At 47.1% G+C, this 26692-nt stretch overlaps 1 protein-coding gene across 1 annotated transcript in view; it reads left to right on the top strand.

Moving 5' to 3' along the window:
• LOC8036419 overlaps positions 1 to 26692 on the top strand; it is a 243659-nt gene that overhangs the window by 141284 nt on the left and 75683 nt on the right. The window contains exons 3-4 of the mRNA XM_042289137.1: positions 973 to 1090; positions 5654 to 5691. Coding sequence (XP_042145071.1) covers positions 973 to 1090; positions 5654 to 5691 — 156 coding nt within the window. The remainder of the gene's footprint in view (positions 1 to 972; positions 1091 to 5653; positions 5692 to 26692) is intronic.

Genomic DNA, 26692 nt, shown 5'->3' with positions numbered 1-26692 from the left:
ACGGGATTGCATTTTGGCGCACTCCCGATTTTCTCGGTGCAGCGAGTGCATGCACGCGTGGGGTGTCAGCGCTGAAACGAACACGGAAAGTGCAACCACTCGTGGAGTGCCGGCCGAAACGAACCCGTTCCACGCTGCGAGTGGGCACGCGTGGGCACGAGTGCCGTGAAACGAACTCGCTATATATTAACTCCGCGCGACAATAAATGTAAACCTCCCCAGTTGGACACGGCATCTATATTTGGTAATTATTTCTTAAGTAAGGTCGGGTCGCGGACCGCCACACGTACGCATTTACCCCCTGGGGGGCACCTATGTAACAGTGCAGTACAGTACAACACGCTACAATATAATACACTGTAATGCAATACCAGATAATACAACATAACATATTACGGTACGTTAATACAGTGCACAATGCATCACAATGCAATACATTACACTGTCAAGACCGGTTATAACAAAGTCAACTGGAATCGAAAATCACTTCGCTATATCCGGTATTTCGTTATAACCGACTGCGGTTATAACGAAGTGCAAAAGGGAATGGGAAGTCGTGATCGCTTCGATGTAGCCGCTATTTCGTTATAACCGGTCTGGGCAGTAATACAATACAACATAACATAATATATTGCAACGGAATACAGCATAGAACAACGCAATACAATGCAACTCAATACAATACGAAACAACGCGAACAATATCACGCAATCCAATGTAATACAGTGTGTAGTACGATACAATGAAATAACTTTTATTTTCTTGTCGGTCACGAAGGGGAGGCCGGCGAAAGAACCCTGTAAAACAGCTTGGCGGGTCGGGTCCCATTTGCCCGCTAACTCGGAGACGTTTCGTGTGTCCGAGGTTTTCCTCCGTAACTATATTGCCCCGAGTGACTTCGGCAGCTGTTGGTTGTTCCCAGTCGTCGTGGTGGAAGTCTGGGAAATGTAACCCGTCCTCCTTGTCGTGCAGGGGAGGGTGGAGGCCGGCGGGGAGACCCGGCACTCCTTCCGAAGCAAGCAGTTCCGCAAGACACAGCGCTGCGATCTCTGTCAGCAGCCCCTCAGGGACCAGGGAGCCTCCTGCAAAGGTCGGGCAAGAGCACCCGTCCAAATCCTAATAAAACCTTTACCTATCTAGAACATTTTCGATTAGACTTGCAAGAACATACAAGGTAGTATATTGAACTCACGTTGGACACACAAATCCCGTAAGATCTGGTTTGCTTATTGCACAGATGAGAGTTTGATCCATGAGCAGCCGTCGCCCTAAGTAGTTTTTCTATTCACGAAAGCAGCGTTTGCCACCTCACGCACTCACGTGGTTGGGGCCACTGTGGATCACGGGAGCATATCGTTACGCTTTAGCATGACGTTGTTTTATCAGCACGCCTTTAGTCAGCTTTCTTGGAACGTAAAGACGATTGGTCTTCCGTCGGCAGGGGTGTCCTCGCCCTCGGTCGGAGCTTGAGCAGACGACGGCGACGTGTCCGTCATGTGATGAGGTGGAGCAGGTGCGTACGTCACCTGTGAGGACGGTTCGGTGGAGGGCGGAAATAGTGCTCCGGAAGCGAGACAAGGGGGTGTCACAGTGTAGGGCTCAGTCACCAGGCACCAGCGGTGGGGGGCGCGCTACCAGCTATAGGCCACCGTGGAGGTGGGAACCGAGGCCTCGTTCGGGACGCCGCCGAAATAGAACGGGACCCGTGGATGCGGCCCGCGGAAACAATTACGGACGGTGTTCGTTATGCCAGGCTCCTTCGTAAGGTCTCGTCTGGAAACTTGGGCGGCTTCCGCCCTATACGGCTAGACATTGAGGGAGAGGGGGAGAGGAGACACCGCGCCGGGACGTCCGAACACTGAGCCCTGGTCAGGCACACGCAGTCAGGATTTTGTTTGGGAAGAGGGGGGGGGGGGGGGGGGGGGGTCGCTCATGACAAAATGCTGTATGAGGGGGAGGTTGTGGAAGAGGTTCCAGCAGAATAAAAAATTTCAGGGGGGGGGGCATGCCCCCCCCCCCGCCTGGCTACGTACCTGGCCCTGGTTGGAATGAGTACTATTAGCCCCGAGAGCGAACACAAGCGTCGCTGCGGTCGCCGCGCCGTGATTGGGTGAAGTGTACCGTGACGTCAGGGGGAGTACTCCGCTCCGCGATCTCGCATCGGCTCGCTTCCCAGCACCGGTTTCCTGGTTTGACGTTGTGTGCCGCAAGCTCTTCGAGGAGCTGGACTTCGTTTACCCGGTGTACAAGACGTTGAGTTAGGCCGATATTGACGTGCTTCTGTACATTTTATAAGCCTGCTCGTCCCGTTTACCTTTAAAATTGGGTTACAAGTCCCGAAAGCTATAAGCGGAGGCAATTCCGCCAATGAACCTCCTCGTCCGTCCACTAGACACACGGCAATCTTGCGAGGGGTCGGTGAAGCGGTGGCGCAAGTGTTTCAGACGCTAGAATTCTGTTCCTTGCATGCTCATGATTTAGGACGATATTACATCCCGTTTTCAAGGCATTTGAAGTGGCATTTATATCATGGGCCTTATGGGTGGTCGGCAAATTAGCTCGCGACCGCGACTCTGCGCTGCCACTCTGTATGTGCTGGTTCGCAGATGTTTTAAAGGCCCTGCGTCTGATGATCTTTGAAGTGCTCGTTGAACAGCGTTGTTTTACATAAATGTAGCTTCGTCGTGAATTTATTATATAGTTTATACACGTATGCAGGCATATTTCTTAGAAGATGCACGATTACTGGAAATTAGTTTGTATGGTAGCAGCAAAAACGGCTGAATTGCCCCCAGTTGCCTGTATGATATGTATTGAACTGCCAAAAATATGCACAGCAATAGTGCCGTAATTTGGAATGGTTATACTTTTTCCTGACATTCTTTATTCCAGCCTTTGGTATTCGGAAAATACACCGTTGGGTCTGAATTATCATTTCCAATTAAAAGAGACACTGCTGCAGGTCCCCAAAAGCTTCCTCAGCCTCCACACTCCCTACAGCTGGACTCTCTGACAGCAGAGGAAAACAGGAGTAAAAACAAGCATTCGAACGGCTGTCCAGTGGTAGGTGCAGCACTAGTAGCAGAAAATGTGGAACCTGTGTAGGGCGACAGTCTGCGTGAGAAAAGCTTCTGATATTTTAGCTTCAGGACAATTCGATTTAAGTAAAATCTCAATTTTAGGGCTTAAGGGACTAATAACAAGCTAGGCACCTTCGCTTACGTTTGTTATACATTACTCGAGGGTTGATATAAACAAGTTCACAGATACCAGCCATGTAGTCCATTGAAATACTATCCGAATCCAACAAAGGTCAAATGCGAGCAATGTAAATTATAAATGCATCTTGTTTTTTTACTTTCCCCCGCAATTGGGCTGTCGTAATTGTGATTCTCTCCCCATGGCCCAGACTGTATTTAGTATGTTGCTCGAACAACATGCAGCTTTTCTGCTTCGGCGATCTTGTTTAAAAACAGAGATACAAAAAAAAAAAAAATAGTATACACAACCTGCTCATTCATTCAGACCATCAGCAGCATGTACCGTGCGAAAGGTAAATCTATAGTGATGCTCCTGCAATTGTGGCCATATTTCTTCATTTTCATATACCAGCTGCGATTCACGCGTTGCCTGCCCTGTCAACCATGCTTCAAATGTTGGTTGAAGTTCCTCCTGTAGCTACAGGCCATACCTCAATAAAGGCACATATAGAAATTTACACTTCCTACGAAAAACACGCCAAAAAAATATTAAATAGAAACGAGCGCGCCGACAGCTAGCGTCGTCACAGCCTCCACAGTGCGACCGGGGCGAGTCGGGGAAAAATTCTCTCCTCGCCGTGACGTCATCCCGGTTCGCCGTAAGGGGGCGCCACGCGAACTTCTCGGGGCTAATAGTCCCTGTTACCGGTGAAGGAAAGTTTTCGAGGAGGGCAAGGGAGGAGGAAGCAGACGGAATGCTCTAGAGGAGAGGAGGAAACTTCCTCCTCTCTTCAGCTCTGCTTCCTCCTCCTCAGCCAGAAGACTGACTATAGTAAACGCCAAATTAATCCTCCGGTTTCTTTTTTTTTTTTTTTTTTTTTGCGCATGATTGTTTTAGTTGGTGACATCAAGCGCACAACAGCGACAAGCGCCGTGACGAAGCACGTTTGGCGCTTTCTGATTGGCTTCATCGAATCGTGTAGCGTTGGCTGCTGTTTGACGTAAAAGGAAGCTGAAGGGGTCCTTGAATTCGAACAGTGCAAGTTGTAATCTAGACACCTGAAGAATTATGTTTTCTTACGTTTTATTTCCATCTTACTAGTACGATGCGTCGTAAGAGCCAATTAAAACTTGGAAAATTGCGGTGCGCCGACGGTAGGAAAACACGAGGAAACGGCAGGCACGTAGCCAGGGGGGGGGGGGGGGGGGGGGGGGGGCTTGGGGCTCGCCCCCCCCCCCCCCCCCCCCCCCCCCCCCGAAATCTTCCATTTTGCTGGGACCTCCTCTCCCCCTCCACCTCATACAGCATGTTGTCATAAACGCCCCCCCCCCCCCCTTCACAAAAAAAAAAAAAAATGCTGGCTACGTGTCTGGGAAACGGAATATAGTACAGTAAACCTTTTGTATTACAAGCGGCGCTGATTTTTGTGTAGTCTCTGCCGCGGTCAGTGTTGTAGGCGTTACCGAAGACAAAGGTAACGAAATACGTTGCTCATTACTCGCAAATAAAAGGAACGCGTTACCGTCCTAGGTTGCTTCAAAATAAGAGGAACGCGTCACCCTTACCGTTACCGATAAAAACTAACGCACGTTGCGTTTGCGTTTTTTTTTTTTGAATTTTGAATTAACACGTTTTACTGTTTTGACGTTACAGGTATGCGTTAATTAGCGCCATATTTTGAGACACATTATGTCCACACGGAAACTGAACGTAATTACTTTATTTGTTTTTTTACGCTTTCACCTAAATGCTCACAAAAAAAAAAAATAAACGTAAAAAACACAAAAAAATTACATGGCTTAGAATCTAGAAACATAAAAAAAATTGAAGTGTATCTTTTTTTTTTTTTTTCTTGGGAAGAAAAAGCGACGAGTAACGTAACTCCGTTACCCGTTACTTGAAATAAGTAACGTAAAAAACGTTACCCGTGACTTTCGAAAAAAAAAAACACTAATTAGTGTGTTTTTTTGTTTTGAATATCTGACCTCCGCCGTGAATAGCAATTTGTTCTCAAAAAGATTTTTCCTTCTTCTAAATGAACTCATTGGTAGGAAGTTTTGAAAGTCTTCGCCGAAACACCCGGTATATGGACTGAGCAAAAAGAGATTTTGTGTCATTCTTCCTTGATCCGTAAGTTTACCTTTTTTTTTTTTATAACTCCATCGTATGCATTTATACCATGCAGTGGTGGTGGCTTGTACGTTGCAATTTTTGCAATAATGGTTCAGTTGGTAGTCAGCAGTGTGATCTTCGTGTTTATCTTTTTGTGGCTGTTTAAGTTTCTCTTTATAAGTCACGAAGAAACTCTTCCTGGTGTCTGCTTTAACTAACGCGTGACTCACGAAGTAAAAAAAACGAATCTACAAAATACACTTACACGTTAGAGATGCTAGCGGCGTATTTTTCCTCAACTCTTATTTTTTCATCTACTGTTTCTCCCGTCTCCGTGCAGCGTGCAAGTACTGCTGCCACCTCCACTGCGAACCTAAGGTGAGTAACTGCTGAATTCCTACTTCCCTGTTATGTCCTAGTCACCTTTTTCTTTATTAACTATTTCTTTAAGTTTTGGCGAGACAGAGTTTGCTCTTCGACGCCTGGCAACACCGGTCTCCGCAGCCCATCTATTTTTCTACCGGAAGAGAGAAACGCTCCCGTCGACAGAGAACGCAGGCACTTCGTTTCGGACGTAACGTCCCGTGTAAAGACAAAAAAAAAAAAAAAAAAAAAAAAAAAAAGGACCGTGCAGCGACTATTTTAGACTCAATTGTCAATACCACCAGGGAAAAAAAAAAAAAAAAGGCTTGCGTCGCTTACCGCGGCGGCACCAAGACTGTCGCTTTGCGGCCTGTTCTCTTGTCGAGCTTCGAGGCCCGTTCACACATCATTGCGTCGACCGCGTTGCGCCGCGTTGCGTCGTGCGGCACGGCGCCTCCGGCCCCTATTGGCCCGTCCTAAGGCGGTCGCCATAGCAACAGCTCGACTCGAGCGGTCTCGACGCGGTCGAACGTGTGTGAATGAGCCTTCAGCGCCGTGTTTGCCGCTCGGGGCAAGGTGTTGGGCATCCACTAATGATGACGTCATGAGCGGGCCTCGTCATCTGTAGGTGGCGTTGCCAGACTTTCAAACTTGGGAGACGTCACCAAGAAAAAACGAGACTCCGGGCGCGCTGTCTTCTTCCGCGTGTCGTCTTGCCCGTTGTCACCTCGTTAGGGCAAAGTTTGCATTTTCTCTCTTTACTTCCATTAAGAGAGGGAAAAAAAAGAGATGGCTGTGACGTCATTCGTTGACGTCACAACTTGAGAAGTTGTCTGCGCTTCATCTTTGATCGAAGCTTTTTTTAACAGGTTTTCTCCACCCTCAACGATCTATGTTTGATCATGTTTCTTTGCAACTTCATCAAGTTATGGCGCCAAATAGTGCTTATCAAAACGTCCTTAGTGCAACTTTTTTTTTAATTAAGACGACGACTGAACATCATCTTTGATCGAGCTCTCAAAAATCTGTTTTTAATCGTTTTTTTTTTGTACCTTTCAGTGTTTGCAGATCAGATTATATAGTGTACCCTGAAAGGCGAAGTACAAAAATAGCCTTGGTACAACTTTTAATCGGGAAATTGACCGAACTTTGTTTGACCCTATAGGGTCGCCAGCAAACTTTGAGGTCGTTTTTTTGTTTGTTTTTTTCTCGATGTGTTTTTGCGTTTGAGTTTTACGGCGACAGTTTGATCGGTTAGAAGGCCTCGCCCGTGTCCGACCCGCCCTCGCTTGTCTTGTCAGAGCCATGGGCTGGGACTGAGCGAAGCGAGCGTGGAGGTGGAAGCGGCGGAAGCGGTGCCGGCTAAATTTAAAACTGGGCGAAGGTGGAGCCTCGTTCGCTCAACAAATAAAGACACTCGACGAAATGTCGGGGTTTTGCACGAAACATGAGGAGATTCGAATAGGAGGGGCTGCGAGGGGAACGAATCGAAACAGTATATACCGGGAACAAACGGCATTTTCACGAATTCTATATATGCGTGCTGAGGGGGTGTAGGTTTGTATATCGACTACGCATGCATGTTTGTCGGCTGAGTATAGTGCAAAAGTGCAGTGTCATTTCCCCTCCCCCCTCCCCCCTCCCCCCTCCCCCCTCTCCAGAAAAAGAAGAAAAAAAAAAGTACTTTTTTTTTAAAGTAGAAAAAGAAAACAAAAATATGTACATTTTGTTTTTGGGGAAACCCTGCACTTACATATTACGGCAGCGTATCGGCGCGTTCACACTGCTAATACATCGTGTAAAAGAAAGTGTGCAGACACGCGCTCTGAGGCCTGTTTCTTCTTTGAATGCCGGTCACATTGATCATAAACAGACAGCATGTTCGAAACCTATAGATACGTTTGACACGCGCTTCGAATGTACGGTTGAGGCAGTTCAATCTGTCATTGTGTCTTCATGCAGCCGTGTCTTTTGTACGAGGCACGAGGAGCGGGACTGGGGCATTAGAACGCGACACCATTTTTTTAGGAAGCTGTGTGCGTGTGCGAAGGGGGGAGAGAGGGGGAGGGGATGGGAGGTTTGTATCGGCACTGCGCATGCGTATCGACGTCGCGGCGCGGAAATATTCGTAGGAAGACACTCTCCACGAAAACACCGCAGGCATTTATTTCCCTGCGTTTCACTTAGAATTTAAGTTCTGTCGCACGCACTACTAGCGAGACAGCTATAGTTGCGTTAATACAAATTAAGGGCGCTAAAAAAAAAGAATTGCGAGTTTAGTGTTCGCGCTAGCATTGTCCCCCAATGTGTACGTACTTTTTTTTTTTTTTTTGCTCGTTTATTTGATGTTATGTTGTAATGACATCATCGACATGTTTAAGGCGTTTCTAGGGACTTTCCCCTGTCGAAAACCACACGGCTCGTTAGAAGATAAGTTGAGTAATCTTTTTTTTTTTATTATTATTTACTTAAAGGAACGTTTAACATGATTGCGCTGAGATACGTTTGCTTCGTCTCAACTCTTAAAATTGTATGTGAAAAAGAAAAAAAAATCGTTACATCGATTGTTTTTGTCACATTTACGACGGTGTTTATGAAGTAAATTCAGGGTAACAAGTGCAGCGAATGAATGGGTAACTACAAAGTGTATGGTGTGGAAATAGCGAAAAGGATTATACTAAGGAAAACCAAGCAGCGCACGAAAACAAATTCAGCAGAAAAAGTGTAGTACACAAAACAAGCGCTGACCGACAACTGAATCTTGTACTGTGTGTTGAGGCTGCAGGGCTTTGGTTTGTTGGTCTCGGGCTCCATTTGTTGCTCTGAAACTTTAAGCCCCCCCCCCCCCCCCCCCTCTAAAAAAAAAAAAAAAAAAAAAAAAATCCGTTGTAAGTTGGCGCTTGTCTTGTCTATTAGCCCTATCTCCTGTCCTCGTTTTTTGTGCACTGTTTTGTTTTTTGGTCAGTCATGAACGAACTCGCTTACATCGCCACTTGAGTCACTAAACGGCGAAAAGATTTTCTCTAGCCAGAACCAAACATCCGTAGATTTACGTTTGTGACATTTCTTGTCCTTTGGCTTGTACGCACAATTTTGTCACGGTGCGTACCGATCCTTATTGTGCTTCCATCGGTTTGGTCTCGCACTCTGCAAAGGCGCATCTCCACGTTTTCCATCATGTAACGATACTTAGACGCCATTTTGTCGCGCGCACCACGTTCAATGTGTACCTTTCCCGCGATCTCGCTCTGTCAGCGTTGGCTGCTGGAAAGACCGCCGCCACCAGCCCCAATTAAGAACAAAAGAAACACCGAGGGAGCTAATGGCAAACCGCCCAGCTGTTCTTGAAATCTCAGCTTTGGTCGCTCTTAAGTTGACTGATGCCCTCCTTTCTGCCCCGTATTACGATGGCAAATTAGATTTTGCCGACCGCTCTTGCGCTTCCGGAGATGAGGGAAAGGAAAAAGGAGGTCGCTGCTGGGAGAGGGTAGAAGAGCATCTCTCTCTCCTCTTCCACAGCCTCCCACGAGCATGTATTTCGGGCAGGGCCCTCGCAGGGATGCACACACACAAACACTCCGGGCCACAGAAGGATTCCAACTGGGGCTCTAAGGCCGGGCCTGCTTCGAAAGCCACCTCTAGACGTCGCTCTGTTCTGTGCTCTCTCTCTCTCCTTTTCTCTCTCAGGCCTTTACTTGCATCTCGCTTACCCCTTTCCCCTCTCCTTTTCGTTTTCAGTCTTCCCTTCTTTTTTAAATGTTGTTCCGTTCGTTGAGCGTATATTTGTGTTGGCCCCGTTTATATACTTTACAAACTTCCAACAAAAAAAAAAAAAATAAAAAAAAGAAGGGTGAACATTCCTTCTTTCCACCTCTGTTTGCGCCTACTAAGCTGCGTATTATGTTCACCCCTAAGCTGACAGTGCGGTGGAGGCTACGTGGTCGTTGGGACCAGTTGCACGCCTCATCTTTCGTCACGTGATCGCTCTCCCGCCCCCTATCTCCGCGCGCAAAAAGAGCGGGATCAGGTGATGAAAGGTTGATTGGCCCTGCGAGTGCGTGGCTCCCACCGCACTGTCAACTTAAAAATTAACAAAAATACTTTTTTTGTTTGTTTCGCGTATGTTGGCATTACGTAGTTGTCTTTCTTTTTTCGGAACTGTAGGTGATCGTGAGGGTTGTGTCCCCCCCTTTCAAGCCAGGGCCTTCTTTTCTGCTCGCTCGCTCTTCGCACTTGGAATGAAAGAAGATCTCGAAGAGGTGCCTCTGCGTTCCCCCTTTCCTTCTACCACTGAGTGAAGGGTGGAGAGAGAGAGAGAGTGTGCGAGGAAGGGAAAGTGCTGTGGGTCTCTCCCCTCCCTACGTGCAGTGCTGCTGGCACCGAGGCTAACTAGCGTTGTAGCTGAGAGTAATGCTCAAGTTCGCCGTGAGTGGTAGGCAAGCATCCCCGGCGACATCTCGGGTGAGGTTTTCTTTATTTTCTTCTCTAATTTATCGCACTTACCCCCTCTCCTTCTCGCTCTTCTTTCTTTTTTTTTTTTTTTCTTTTTTCTCCATCCTCTGTCTCTCGCTCTTATCCGATTCATTTGTTCCGGCAACCCTTTTAGGGGTTTTTCCAGAGCTTCCTTTGGTAAACTCAGAGCCGTTGCGAGTGGCTGAGAAGCGTTCAGTGTGTCTTCAATTCCCCAATATTTCGCGACTTTATTATTATTATTTTTTAATCTGGAGTATGGTGTAATGCAAACTCAGTCCTAGTTTTTTTCTTTTCTTTTTTTTAAATCCTAGAACAAACTACATGTTTTTGCAGCATGCCGTGCTTTTACCATTCGTCTAACCGCGGTTACAACGCTAAAACATTATGTACGCAATGTTCCTGCCAACAGCCATCTCAATCGTAGTTATGCCTCAGAGACAATCGTAGTTGGGCCTAAGAGAAAAACAACGACACCATTTTGCACAAAATCTTTAGGCGTGGCGACGGATGCAACTTGAATCAGTCATTGATGTTTGTCATGTGGCGTCTCGGAGATCAGTGTGTACTATCCTTGACACGTTCAATGATCAATGTCGCATATGTGTTATTTAATCGCATTATTCAAATCTGACTCTCTCGTCTGAACAAGCGCTAGGGAGAAGAAACTGGTTCATTTCAATGTTCATCTCTACAGAAAGAAAAGAGAAAGCACGATTAATATTTGTTGACAAACGAGGTTACGTGATCCTTGCATGCGTCTGCGAAGGTGTAAAGGCTGGCTCACACATTTGCAACAGTTGCGTTCACATGCAACCGAAACAGGCGTAACCACTGCAGAACACCGCAAGAACCGTGAGCTATGGATTGCTTCGCGAAGCTACCCCTTGCGTCGGTTGCCATGCTGTGTACGGCGATCACTTTTCTTCACGGTGACTTCGTCGTTACGGTCGTTTCAGTTGCTTGCGAACGCAACCAACGCAGATGTCTGAGCCAGCCTTAATTTTTTCACAACCAACTCTTACTGGAGCCATCCTCATCACTCTATGATCACATACATAACTGCAATAATACTTAAAAAAACAAGCGAGCTGGTGATGATTCATTCTAATAAAACCCGAGACTCAGGAACACAGAAGGGGACGAACACAACACATAAAGCCGAAATTCCACAGTGCCACACTAAAGGACGAACTCCATGGAGTGAATTATGCGACGAGTGGCTGACGAACGCCACCCGACGGCAGGCACGCTCGCTTTGCGCGCGGAAGTGTTCACAGTAGGAGACGATTCCAAATGTTAGTTTCCCGACTTGATACACTCCATCTCACAAACATCAGTAGTGCAGACAAGGGCATGGGCACGAGCATGTGGCTTTGAAAAGTGCCTTCTATGCACGAGTTCTCGTACAAACAAAAGCATTCTGCTGTGCTCACGCGCCTCTGTCTTTACTGCAGACATTCGTCAGATGGACTATATGCAGACGGTGTATCACGATAACGGAATTGGCGTCTGCAGCGCGAAAAGAAAACATGGGTATACATTACGTTGCGATACAGATACCATATCGTCCCGTACGTGTTCTGCTTTTCTTTTTTCTCTTTATTTTTCTCGGTTTTTTTTTTTCTTCTCTCTCTCTCCCTTGTTTCTTCTTTCTCTCCCACCCTGCGCGCGATGCGGCGTGACGTCACCTGCTGCCTCTAGCGGCGCTGCTCCGAAATTCCGGACGAGCTTCGCGTCTCCTTCGGAGTGTCGCGCCGTCTTTTGTGTCTGTCGTTGTTGGTATGTTTCGCCTTGTTCTGTTCGTGTCGTGCTGGCTGCGTTCGTATCTGCTCTTTGGTTTGCCCCCGACTTTGATTGCGCCTGAGCGGCGTGTGCCTGCGTGTCGAGGAGTTTGTTTTGGTTGCTTGTGCTCGCAATAGGAATCTGAAGAGTTCCTGTCGTGTCGCTGGCGTTTGCGGTTTGAGAGGCGATTTGTTTAAAGCTTTATATCTGAACCTTCCTCTGACCTGTGTTCTGGTTGTGCCCTAGCATCGATGGAGAGAGTGTCATGAGTGGAACCGATGTAGCGGAGAGGGTATCAGCAACTGCGCTGGTACCGCTTGGAGAGTATCAGTAACGGAGATGGTAGAACTGAAAGAGTGCCGACAACCTAGCACGCATCGGTTGCTGATACTCTCAGTCAGGATGACGCTACCTCTGAGAGAGTGTCAACAGCGGGACTTATACGGCGGCGGTACAACTGAGAGTGTCTGAACAGTTTAGTACACTATAGTTGCTGGCACTGTCTCCGTTGTCGTGCTTAATATGGCAGAACCATCGAGAGAGAGTGGGTTATCAGTGGAGCCGATGTACCGGAGAGAGTATCAACAACGCAGCTTATGCAGCGGATAAAGTATCAGGGACGAAGGTGGCACAAGTATCATCAATGTAGCACGCTCAAACTCCTGATGCTCTCTTATTTGTCGTGCTTTAATATTGCACAACTAACCAGAGAGTGTCAGCGACGGAGCGCTTCCCATTTGGTGGCACTCTTTCCAAGGCCGTGATTCCTAAAGCACAACCAACAAGAGAGTGTCAGCATCTGAGTGCAGCCCGTTGCTAACACTCTCTCCGTGTTTTGTTTTTTTGTTTTAATGTCGCTTTTTCAGAGGTTTAAGTTTTTTATTTCCGTTTCTTTAATGAGTGTTTTGATGCCGCGTCGCGAATGAAGGTCACCGTAAACAGTACCTTGCTCTCCGAATTTCGATGTAGTTTTGTGTACGTCTGTACCGAAAGCCGTACGGATAACCTGCTGTTTCGTTTATTCAAAATATTTCTCAGAATTTCGTAGTTTTTCGTTCTTATACTATATATGGAGGTGTTCTGCCCCGTAACTTATACACACTTTGGGTTGTTTATGCGCGCATACATGAATGAGAATTGCAGCTGAAACGTTAGCGTGCGTGAACGAGCCCGTATATTTCAGACTTCCTTCTTCGAATGCTGGGTTCGTGAATTTCCGCTGTTGGTGAGATGTCACACTACCACTACAGACTTCTGTTTTCTAGAATTTTTCGACTCGTCCTTACGGTAGTGACCATTGTGATTATGGCAGTGGCAGATAACCCTTGAAACGTTTTGGCGGCCTCATTGGTGCAAAAGAACTTGTGAGCGCGCAGGGCAGCAACCCTACAATCGTGTCGTTCTCAACGTTCTCCACATCACGTGCCAAATGCTCGTGAAACCTTATTTATGACGTCATCAGGCCTCCACCAATGAGAACATGGTACCCCGAAAACGTTCGGCACCTGAAGAAAGAAGGAAGTTTTGCGCATTGTTCCTACGCCCCGCGAAGCAGTTGTTACACGATTTGGTTGTCTGCGGAAGAAACGACGCTTTTGGCATATGAAGCGTGCATAGATCTTGGTAAGATAACACATATCTAATCTAAAATGTATCTAAATATATCTTAATTCTCTACATAAAGCGGGATGTTTTTTTTACTACGGTTTTTGATGTGAAAACAGTAATAGACATAACACTGCACGGCTTTTATTTTATTATTTTTTTATTTATGCTTGGTCCACAGTTTCCAGTGCCCTTGGGAAAAGGCAATAGAAAAAGTAAACTTAAGTTGTACTTTTATGAAACCAAAAAATATATTTTTGTTTCATAAATATACACCTAAACTCAGGCACGTAGCCAGGATTTTCGTTTCGGGGGGGGGGGGGGGGGGGGGGGGGGGGGCGGGCGGGCGGGCGGGCGGGGGGCGGGGCGGGGCGGCGGCCGGCCGGCCGGCCGTTTATGACGAAATGCTGTATGGGAGGGGGAGAGGAGGTCCCAGCAAAATGAAAGATTGCGGGGGGGGGGGGGGGGGGCTCTATGGCCCCCCCCCCCCCCCCTATCTACGTGCCTGCCTAAAGTATGCTTTTATCATAGCTTTGAGATGTGAAGAATGTTGCTATAGAACTCTCCAAGTTTACTTTGCTGTTTAGCGGTGTAGTCTGCGCGTTGACCCAGTTGGGCATCTAAGGTTTGCACACTAAAAACAAACGTTTAACACTTAATAACTCTCGGCGAAAATAGAGGAGCCAGTTTCTTCAGAAGTAGACAGTGCGTGTGATATAGACTCTAAAGTGAGCCGAACGGGTGGATGGATGATATATTGAACATACCTTTCGTATAGTGCCGTAGTTTGCACCACCTTGCCCCAAGTATTTACACGCAGCGTTTCTATAACCATGATTCAAAGCAGTCATGACCAACCAGCCCAACAACAAGTACTTTGACAAGTGATTTTTAGTCCTTTTTAAACTTTGTCTTAAGTTCCGTGTTTGGTTGAATCGTCTTTAGCCCCCCTATTTCGTGTAATATCACACTTTAGACCTAACATACCCGAGGATGGTTGCCAACTTTGGGGTTCCTCGTTTGTCCAAGTTCAAGCTCAATCTTAGTATACCACTCTTTTCGAACGTTTCTGTCGCTCGTAATCACTCGTCACTTTGTCACTTGCCGATTTTCGCGGCACAGTGTTTACGCGAGTGATATTTTACGCAGCGAGCCGCGCCGCCATTCAATGTGTGTTTCGGCGCTTCACTAACGAGCAGTTTAATGATCCTGTACATCGCTGACCGGATCGCCGGTGTCGAGGAGCGCTCGTGTGTGTCCAGATGTTTCGCCTTCTGCAACCGAAGCAACAAAGGCACCTGGTTTCGTCGCGAGGCTAAACGGAAACGTGAAATGCTAATACCTGATGCAGTGCAGCTGCGTTTCAGGTGTGAAAAATGGCAACACACGCACGCGCTCGCTTATGCCGAATGCTAAACGCACACGAAAACCAAAAGGGGCATATGGCACTACCGCGAATGAAAACAAAACAAAACAAAGTTTCCAATTTTGTTTACCACGTGACCTTGTGTTCAGCGAGGGTATACAAAGGAGCGCAACTTCGTCTGCTTTTTTTGCGGGGGGTTGCCGTGACGTCAGAAAGGTGCCGAGCTCTGATTGGCTCTGACTTTGAGGTCTACCCACTATCCTTCAGCCATAGCCAATCAGAGCTAGCCGTCCTGACGTCACCACAACCCCTGCAAAGGAAGCAGACGAACTTGCGTCTCGCGTACAAGTTTGCCCACACGGGGTGTGGGCACTGCGCCTGCGCGGAAACGAGATACGCCCGAATCGAAGCATCTGCGCATGCGCAGTGCCGACAGCAGGTTCCCCCAGAGTGGCTTGACGTCAGAGAGAGAAACGGAGGGTGTGGCTTCTCAATGTTCACGCCCCCTCGCTTCGTGATTGGTTGTTCGACTCTCTTATCGTCGAATGTCGCAGCCTGATTGGTTGCTGAGCGATAATGAGTTTGCTCGGGACTTGCCACGCCCCGCGTTGAAGTTGTCGATTGGCTATTAGCGACGGAAAGCGTCTCAATTCGCGATTGGCCAAGCGCTGGCAATGGCCTCTTTAATTGGATTAATTTTTCCTTCGTCGACAGGAATCAGCGTCATGTCAGAGTGTCAGCCGTGACGATGCTGGTTTATGAATGGCACGACTCCGAGCTTCCGTTGTTATCTTTACGCGCACACACACACCATCGGAACTTGTACTTCGCAAGGGATGATAAATAAACTTCCGAGACCGGTTATAACGAAGTCGGTTATAACGAAATAGTGGTTACATCGAAGCGATCACCATTTCTCATTTCCTTTTGCAATTCGTTATAACCGAAGTCGGTTGTAACGAAATATCGGACATAGCGAAGCGATCACCATTTCCCATTCCCTTTTGCACTTCGTTATAACCGAAGTTAATTATAACGAAATTGCAGATATCGTGAAGTTATTTCCGATTCCCGTCGACTTCGTTATAACCGGTCTCGACAATAGTCAAGATGGCAACTCGTGACGTCACGGCGAGGCAAATTTTGATCATGACGTCACGAAGGGAAAGCGTGAGAGGGCGCCACCCAAAACATATCGGTGCTAATATAGCCATTCGTGGCTGATGGCGGCAAGTTTCATTCTGCGATGGAACTTTATAGCCAGAAAAACGGTAACGATTTCTTTAGAATATAACCTGGCGGTAATTGAGCGAGGAATAGAATTCTCGTACAATATATTGTTCGAAGCTCTCGTTAATCGGGTATCGTTGAGTGCTATCGCTGGATTTTCCATTTAGTACTGTCTTGTGTTAGGTAGCTAGGGCGATTAAAGCGACACTGGATTGCACTGTCTGATAGTGACGATGCCACAAACTGCCAAACATAGCCAACTTCAACACCCGTGACCACACCCGTGACAAGAGCGACACGGGCTCGTTTTATTAGCTAAGCGTTTGTTAGCTTTTTCTTGCCCTTTTTCTTGATTTCCCCGAAATCAGCCGAGTTTCTTTGATGACCACGAATCACTTAAATTTGCGCTTCAGTCGTCAAGAAAGGGGGGGAAAAAGCATCAGTAGGAATAATATAATACATGCTCGTAGATTTTATCGTGCCCGTATACGTTCAATAAATTAGCCAAATGTTTTTGTTTTTTTTTAATCTTAATTTTTTTTTTTTTTTTGTGAGGGTGAACGGGAGTGGGTGGGTCAGGTCAGCGGTTCCAACCGTCATGTTAAATGTTTTTCACTGTTAGCGTTCGTTTTTTTCAAAATTAAATGCATTATATTTTATTTTTTAATAACTTCACTTTATTGCAAAGAGGGAGTTTAATCATTTTATCGTAATTATACCCCACTTCAGTGATTTTTTGGGTCATAACTGTATGGTGCTCGAATAAAATAATACTTCATTTCATCGTAATTATACCCCACTTCAGTGATTTTTTGGGTCATAACTATATGGTGCTCGAATAAAATAATACTTCCATTAACCATTACCGAATTGTCATTATATTAACTTTAATTTGACATTACATCCAATTAGTTGCATAACCAACAGCGTAATTTGCCGGCTTCGTTTTTAGGAGGGTGAAAGAATTTCTTGTTGCCAGCATAAGACGGTGTCTTATTTCGACCCGCTAAATCCGGAGGAGGTTGCCTCATCATCAGCCATTTTAGAAGCTCTGCTGGCGAGCTGCTCAGGCTGGCAACCGCACGTGGTTTTCTGCCCATACAGTCGTGGACAACGTAAACTGGAACGCCCCAGTCAGTCTGTTGGCAGGAGTCCAGACTGCTGTTGCAATAATATTGTGCAGGGAGGATTTTTTTTTCTTCGGATGTGTTGTTTTTTTAGTCTTGCCGAACAGGTTTTAGAACATGTTTTATTCAGGACCAGTCATAATAAACATTTAGTTTGCATCCAGCCGCCAGTGGGTTTTTCAGCACCTGGTCTGAAATCAAATATGATTCATCTGTATGAAAATTGGAAAATTAAACAGCTAAATATTGATTTTATCGTTTTTGCAATCTGTGCGAATGCGAAATCGTTCTGTTTCTTTTTTTTTTTTTATTTTCCCCCTAGATGTTAGGGGTGCTTCGAAATAACCAACGAGACCCCTTCGACATGAAGCTCAAGAAAACAAAAACAATTAAATTACATGAAAGGTGTGAGACTAATTTGATCACCAACATATATGACTCCGATCAGAAGGTCACGCAAATTCGCGAATCCCTAGGCATAAGAAACAAAGTTCCCCTTGTTAATAATTATTTGATGAATCATCTTCAACGACTCCAGATTTTCATTACCCCAAGACGGTGCCGCATTTTTGTTCTAGATGCTCTTTCTTGTTTCTCCAAAGACTGTTTTGCAATTTAGAATAGTTGTACACGATTCCGAGTTAAAAGGTCCAACGAGTCAAAAGATCCAACGCGTCAAAATATCCATTGTTGGACCTTCTGACTCGTTGGATCTTTTGACTCGTTGGACCTCTTGACTCGCCGTGGATCTTTCGACTCGTTGGATCTGTTGACTCGTTCGACCTCTTGACCCAGATTGGATCTCTTGACTCGTGTTTGGCGAGTCAAAAGATCCGTTATTGGGCCTTTTGACTCGTTGGATCTCTTGACCAGAAGCGGTAGTGCGAGACTGCTTGAGTTGAACGAGTTCCTCTCACAAACTACAACGGAAACACTAACTTATCCTCTTTTCAAAAAGAAAAAAAATCGGATGCGCAAAAACACGTCAGACACGGAAATACACACTACAGAATTACAATTACTCGATACTATATACTAGCGTTTCGCAAAGTTTGTTTAATATTTAAGACGTTATTTTTATGCTCGGTTGTTGCGCGTAACGTTCGATCCCGATTAATTTGTTTATAAGTTTTAACGATTGAAATGGTCGAGTGCATTTAAAGATTCGTCTTTTGTTGCTGAAAACTTAAAAACATATGCAATGGCCATTTTTGTCTTTGATTTATTAAGTACGTGTACCACAGCTACAGTAACCTCGTAAAAGGTTAAAATAATTTGAAGTAAATACAATCAATCAGTTTCACTGCGTCAGTGGTGTTGAAAGTCTTTAAGAACTTTTAACACTTTGCTTTTAAAGAGCAGCTTTTTAAGCGTGCCTTTTCGTAATGACGTTTCGAGTTATGTAAGGCTGTACTCCGCTCGCACTCAAGCTGAGACTACCAATCAGCCGCCTCCTTCTTGTCCCCTGAACCGGCTCTCCGCGCGTGGTATATGGCGGAAAGCGGGATGACATGGCGAAAAAGAGGCGTATGACTGCTGTCCAGCGAAGACGTAGCTTCCACCGGGGTCTCAGCTTAGGTATGAACGCAGTATAGGTGATTCTATGCGATGAAACTAGCGTCCTCGCTGTTGGCCCGCTTCGCTTTCAAACGAACAGCCTGTTCTTATATAAGAGTGGATGGCCGTTTAGTTGTCTACGCTCGTTTCGGAGTTATTTTGGGCTCCAGGCGGATCGTGTCTCTGTTGCTTTTGGAAGGGGATCACCATAGATCACTCATTCGTGATTTGCTGATCTTTTCCCCTCTCGTTTGACTTCGGGGTGTGTATTTTTGTTTTCCTTCCTTGCGCCTCTTTGGCTTGTGAGATGTTTCTCTCTTTTTTTTTTAATACCTTCTACGACGTAGAAATGTGGTGGCGTTTCGCACGTGCATTCCTCTCTGAAAGAAACATTTTTAACCGAATATTTATGAAACCAGTTGGTTTCGCGCTTTAAGGGCTGAGACACGTGCGCGAAAAATGCCCCCCCAAATTCACAAAAATCATAACTCGAGACAAAATAGTCCTCATCGTAAGAAAAGATGAGTCTAAGAAAATCAAGAACGATCTAGACGAGGATTTCTAAAGAAATAGAGAATTGGCTCTTAGCAACACCATCGTCGCGGTTTGCGCGTAATTAAAGCGCTGAGCTCTCAAAATTAGCGTGAAACAATCTTCTCATGTACCGATATTCTTTTTAATTTTCGGATGGTTTTCCGCGCCTGTGTGTCAATTTATATAGCTAATGAGATCGGCAGAAACTGCGACCGAACTCGTGGTGCCATGTGCGCTTGCAGCGTGAGCATTGCGTTACGTGCTCCGGATTTCCGGTACGTCCTGACATTAGGGACTTTTAGCGAACCGTTACCGTGTTCCGGGTACCGTAGCGCGCCCGGAACATGGTAACGGTTTGCTAAAGGTCCTCATTGTAGCTAACGCTCCAGTTTTGACGAGCCCGAATAGACCTTCCAGCTAAAAAGATTCCTAGAGGCCGCGCGCGGAACGCGCCACGAATTATGGGAACTATATGTTGTTCCTTCCTCTCGTTGAAAGCATCACGTGACAATAGAGTGTGTGTGTGGGGGGGGGGGGGGGGGGGAGGTTGCGTCGAATCATTCTGGACTGCGCGACAAAGCATACACGGCAGCAGAGTGTCACGCTGCCATTTTGTGTGTCGCCAGTCAATACTCGGTTTTGTTATGGTTGTGTTATTTATTCTAGAATCAGCCATTTCTGTCGTCTCTGTGCCGGGCTACTTTTCAAAACCTTAAACCAGTTCTTTTTTTTTTACATACCTATACATATATATGCAAATATTTATTGGGACAATGAATTCGATAGGTGGGTAGGCTCTTTTTGCTAGAGACTTTGTCATATATGTCTCGAACTCGCAGCTGATCCGTGTGGACAAGCGTGTCATCGTATGCTGGAGTAAATTATCTTTAGAATTCGCGCGTACGGTGTTGACCGAAACGCAGCCAAAAATTTACGCCCAATAAATTTTAGTTGATTGGTGAAAAAAAATGTTATGGATTGTACGGCGTCTGGAATGCTTATTCTTGATATATTTGTTGCTCCGAAAACCCCAAGAAACTACATATGGGTGATCGTATGCTGAAACCAACTTGGATGCGCTGTTTTTTCCACAGTACGACTTCGCCTGTGTCAGACGATACATTTAATTTTGACGCAATGGAGTTAGCGGGGCCCCTAAACTCGTCAAACACAAAGTTGGGGCCGAAGTTGACGGAGCGCACCGACGATGACTTCGCGCTTTTTTCGCCGACGTCCAATCAGCGCGCTCTGCGAACTTTCGGCTCCAACTTTGTGTTTGACGAGTTTAGGGCCCCTGGAGCCCTAAACTCGTCAGACACAAAGTTGTAGCCGAAAGTTCGCGGAGCGCGCCGATTGGACGTCGACGAGAAAAACGCCAAGTCATCGTCGTGATTGTCCAATCGGCGCACTCCGTCAACTTCGGCTCCAACTTTGTGTTTGACGAGTTTAGGGCCCCTGGTGTGTTCAACACCTATAGGGTTCCAAAGTGACGAAACCGTTTTAACTTCGCTGTTGCAAAGTTCAGGGGCGACTTCTAGATTAAAGCCCCTGTGAAGAAACAAAAGTGAAGTAAGGTGATAGAGTTATCTGCGCGCGATACGAAGCCCGACGATCAGTAATGGAAATGATATTATACACGAGTACTTACCCTAAATAGGGCGTACCGATGTATGGCAGTGTTTTTCTTTATTGCCTTTCCGATATTTTCGTCGATTAGATAAGTAAAGAATGCGTAACTCCGCAATCATTTTAGCTCTCTGATAGTCAAACGATTTCATCTAAAATACAAACGCACGAACCTTGACTTTCGTGTTGCTGGCTGCAACGTACCAACTATAAGAATGACTCCCCCTTCCGGGAGTTCCCAGAGAGGAATGGCGTCACTGCGCCACTCCACCAACGCCACCTAGGGGTAACAAGGCCAAGTAGCACTGGAGCTTTTACGTCATCTATCGGAGGCCAGCGCGTCGCAAAGATTAGACACGACTGGTGCGTCAGCGCTCACCTGAAACTCGTGTCCTTACTCGCTGATTATGGCAGCGACGACACGATTATGGCAGCAAAGCTAACGAGGTACCCAAGCCTGGCCGAATGTCGTGAATCAACGCATCATAAACGCGCGACACAATTGACATAGTTATAACTGCCTTCAAATGCATCTCGATACCGAAATACAGGTGCTGGCGAATCAGCCGTAGCCTGCTATATACTGACAAAGCCTGGCAGATCGCCACGAGAAGCGGCCGCCGAGGCGGAGAAGGTGGAGTGGCAGACAACGGATGAGAGGAGAGCCACGTGACTGGCGCCCCGCTGCGGCCGGACGCTGAAACACACTTCTCCCGAATGAACAAGTGTGTTTCGGGTTCTCGCCGCTGCAAAAGGTGTGCGCTGACGTCCAGGTTCCCCGAGAAATGGCTCTTTGATGCTCTGTGCTACCTGATCCTCGCGCTTCAAATCTGCTACCTACCGGGCACTCTATGGCTTCGTCGTCCAACTGCCAGGCTTTGTGAGTAGAGAGGAGGCTATGGTGTTGTAGCCTTTGCGTCTACGGCGGAGAAGGCTCGAAGGTCGGTTTTAAGTTACAGGGACGAACGGAACGGCACACGTATACTGCTCCCGGCAAGAAGATGCGTTTGTAACGTTTACGCATGGTGTACCGCGAGGTGACACAGTCCTGCGGGAGCCTGAAGTGAATGTGAACATGAGTAACCGTGTCTCAGCTCGGAGCGTCGAGAACACCATGGGAAATAGATGGCGATGTTTCGGATTTCGTACAGGTGGTCACGGCCCGTGAGAAGGTCGTAACATCCATGCCCCCAGCGTCTGACAAATGTGCCTGCAGGAACCTGTCGTTTTTTTATACTTTATTGTTCGTCCGGTGTAGTGCGTGTGTTTGCTTTCCAACTTGTTTGATTACGCGGCCGGCCAGTCCTGGAAAGAGAAAATGATGTCCGTCTTGCTGATTGGTTAGGGCGAGTGAGAGAGAGAACATAGGTTCGGCTCTATAAGGGAGTACACGAGCGACCCGGAGTGGGACTTTGGAATTAGGGTACGAACTAAGAAGCTCAGGGGGTGGTTGTCGAGAATCGCAAAGTCCTGGGCAGGGACATTTGTCCCCGCCTGACCGTTGGAATGTGCTACACTCTTAGAAAAAAGGGTCTACATAGTCCTCCCTAAAGAGATGAACGCTCTTGTAACCTATGTTCCTCCAGAAAGGTAAAAAAGAACTAAAAAAAAAAAAACATTTGTTCTGAAAGCTGGGAAGCAAAGTTCCTCCGTCGCCTGCATCTCATTATGGTGGCCCCGAATCGGGCAACTCGAGTCGAGGACGCTAAGTCTCTTGTACTGGGCGAGAGGACCAGAAAGTAAAAGCGGAATACGAGCTTCCCGCGAACTGTATTTATTTCCGGAGGTAGCTTTCCCCCGCAGGTAAAGCAACTTGCGTTTCGAAAGCAGTCACTTAAGTTTTCTCGTCGTCAGCACTGCGAGTTAGACGGAGAGAACCGATACCCGGTTACCTCGCGCACTTTACGTCTTACCTTTTTGCTATTCCTCGAGCCACAATTCCTTCGTCAGCACCGCGCATCATGGAGGAGAGATAAACCATTAGCGAAACCAAAAGACGCTCTCAAAAGAGCAAATTCGAACCAGCCTACTTGGCTCGTTGTTGCACGGTAATCAGACATTATAGCGAAACGTGAAAGAAGGGTAAATTGCTTGCCACCAGGTGGCAGGGTCCAGCAGAGTTATTGCAGGTAGCTAGGCTAGGTGGCGCTAGGTACCGCCCGATTCATGTTCTACAAAAAATATCTTTATTCTCAGATATACCACTGCTCTTCGGTCCCTTCGGGCACCTTTATTACACGCACATGTAGATACTTTACGCTGAACATACATTGAGCGCATACACATACACGGCACAAACATCAATACAACAGCACACTAACCCGATTATTACTTCTAAGCTCTGCGTTTCCGCCTTTTTTGCTCGTCGTTTTGAAGGTACGGATTTTCTCGGTGATCAGCTAAGCAATCAATAATATTCCCAGCATGTTGATTTTTTTTTTCTTCAGTAATGTCATAATGTCATACCTCTGAGAGTATTTATAACGGTTCAGAGGATGAATTTCTTATGAAACATCATCATCGGAGAATGAACAAACATCATCATGGGAGAAAGAAAGATCAACATCGTAATTTTCGCCTTTGGCCTATCGGAACGCCAAACGCGCAGCAGAAGGCGGGATGACGAGGCAGGCAACCGTGCGCCATCATCGGTTAAGGTCGGGAGAAACAAAAGCACATGGGTGTATCTGGAGGGCAAACAAACGCACGAGGTACGCACAGAGCAGACAAACTTGCTCGCCGTATAACTAAAAAAAAAAAACTGTTTTTTTGTTTGTTTGTTGACCCATTCATAGTTCCAAGCCGGTCTCATTCAGTGTCCAGTCAGCACAAGATGGATGTGGCCATAACGCACAGCTCTACAATCGCTATCGAGTCGGTGTATAATGGTGACGGCCCTGAACACGATTGGAGTCCCCCCGTGACGATAATATTAAGGCGGGTGGCAGCGATAGCGATCTTCGCGTAACGAAGGGTATACACGCGATCGTTTCGATTGTCTTCGGGGTTCTCCGCGGCGAGGAGAGACTGCTGCGAGAGGGAGCGGCAGGCGAATGCCACCCACGGAGTTTTGGCGTCGTCGGCCTGTCGGTCCGCCTCTGATTCCCACTCAATTTCCCCCTGTTCGTAATCGCACAACCGTTTCGGCGTTGGCGTTCCGCCCGAGGAATCGGAGAATTGCTTTCGCGCCCCTTGGAAGCTCGCCGCCTTCTCTCTCTCGTTCGTGTAGGGGCTGCGCGGCGAACACGTGCGTGCGTGCGTGCAAAGTGTGTGAAGTGGCGCGTTGAAATCGAAACTTTCTTTTGACGCGACGCGAGCGACCTCGACACAGCTTTCAGATTAGAGATGACGGATATTGCGGGAACTCCATATGGGATGTCAGACAGGTTCGTGCGGTTTTCTAAAAGGTGCGACTGTTATTTGGGAAGTTTTTTTGCACCTCTCGGGAAAGTTGAAAAGAGACGCGCCGTTCGTAGATCAACCACGCAGCACGTTTAATGGCAAAAAAAACTGATACTCCTTCTCTTCAACTGATCGAATATACAATAAACGAAGGTCTCACGTATACGCCGGTATACAGCCAGTGCGATACTGGCGTGAGGTAGACTATTGTGGTGATGTTGTCTTCTAGGCTGTATGCTATACCGCACGGCCGCTATTTTCGATGCCGATACTGCGGGTTGTTTACATGTGAAGTGTGTGGGGGCGGAGCTTAGTCGTGTTAGCCTCCTCTCCCTCCTTCACGCCTCTTTTTCCGTGCGCACATGCTCCAAAATAAACTTGCGTCGATTGCGGCAGTTTATAATAATAAATGTGCCGCAAAAAAAAAAAAAGGGGGGAAAAAGGTAATGTTCGAGCTACACTGCATGTTTACAGCGTCAACTAGGGGTGTGCGAACGGTGCTTCGAATCTGCTAGCGCAATGCCATCCCTAACTCGAGCACTGCAAACGGGACCTGTATTTCGTGGCTATCCTTGCACCGTGCAAGGCTATGTGAATGGCAGCGCTTTTCAATTGGAGCCACGATATTCGCAGTGTCAACACTGGGAGAGGCACTATTTGGGATATCACATTCTTTAAAAAGGGTTCATCACAGATAGTACACTCATCCAACAATAAGAAAGCCCCATTCGACGACGCAGGCGACTGTGCAAGATTCGCTCGGGACAGGCCCATCATTGCTTGGGGTGAGACGGTTAAGGAACCTTTCTTTTATTCCTTTTTATACAATAAACTATGGCAAATTGGTAGGCAATTGTGTCGCATACGTGGAACGTTCTAGACTGACAAATGTTTAGCGAAACTGAGTTTCCAGACGCCTACGTTGACGGCGCTCTTCGTCAGGTAGTTTAACGCGTACCATCTGTGTACATTCGATGGTTGTTCCTAGAATGAAGCGATACTAGCGCTAATCGGGCTGATAAGCCTGGCGATCTTCCGGATTCTTCCATATATCTATCGAGCTCCCCTTTCTCAGTTGCGCACAGGTGGTGGAGCTCCTCCCAGCCTTTCCCTCTGGTGACATGACCTTCCCCGTTGACCAATCAGCGTCGACCACCTCACTCCTCTCTCCCACCCGTCAACCAATCACTGTGAAGCCTCGCGGCCACGTTTTTATCGGGGCTTCACGAAGTGCCGAACGCCTATAGCCAAAGAAAGTTTCACGTTCAAACGTGTGACAGGGTGTCAAGTTGCCATCTGCCGGGCGCAGAGCTGGTGACCTCGCATGACTTTCCCGCTAAACGGCGCGTCAACTCTGCTATCCAGCGTTGCCATGACCGCCGCATAAACCGTCTAAGCGAATAAGCCCTTCATATCGCGGGACCTCGGTCGTCGACTGTAAACCCCTTTACGGCAGGCATCGCATCGGCGCCCGCTTCGTCAGGGCCGTTCCGCGAATCGGTGGCCATAAATGTACACCGGAAGGGAGGTGATGAGGACTCCCATCTGGAGGCTCTTGAGGCGTCTACGAACGCCAGTTTCGCAAGTCGGAACTCGCCGTTTGGCTACGCGACGACTCTAATGGCTGTACAAAGCGCGTGTTCCTAAATTGCGGTTGAGCGGACATCGGATCTGTATCGTTCTTGTATACACCACCAGGTGGTGCTGATGTCACACCGCGGTGGTGGCGCTGCTATTCGCAGGGCACATGCGCAGTGCCCACACCTCGTGCAGGCTTGTTTGTAAACAGCGCGTTAGCCTATATTGAATCGCACACCTCTTCTGGTATGTGCAATGCTTTTTTTTTCTTTTGCTGGCGATCTTCTTGTTCTTGCAACGCAGGCAAATCTATTGGTACTGACAGGATAAGAACGGCAGGGCGTCTCTTTCGGACTTTCGACCTCCAGCACAACGCGCTCGTTGCTTTCTGTCGTGCTTTGGCCGCGCGTGCACGCTCGAAGCTCTCGAGGCGCCGAAGTGCCATCGAAGGCAGGAAGCTCGTGCTGGAGACGTGACAACTGCACGACTTTCCTGCCGTCGTCATCCTGTCACTTGGTATACTTACCAACATTACCGATCTATAGAACGAAGAAAGGGTTAGGAGCACGAACTCTTTTTCCGTACTTCTTGTATCGCCCGAGCTACCACGCAATAATGCCCCCTTCAAAATTGTGCCCTCTTCTCAGAGAGCTCAAAGTATTGCACAGCGGCGTGTGCAAAATACACTCTGAAAGTGATAAGCCCGTCGCTTATATTGTCGCGAATGGGAAAGGGG

Source organism: Ixodes scapularis, unplaced genomic scaffold (assembly GCF_016920785.2).
Source record: "Ixodes scapularis isolate PalLabHiFi unplaced genomic scaffold, ASM1692078v2 PGA_scaffold11__112_contigs__length_91849675, whole genome shotgun sequence".
NCBI classification, from domain to species: Eukaryota; Metazoa; Arthropoda; class Arachnida; order Ixodida; family Ixodidae; genus Ixodes; species Ixodes scapularis.
Note: the sequence above shows the minus strand (reverse complement) of the source record. Positions and strands in the feature narration are given on the sequence as shown.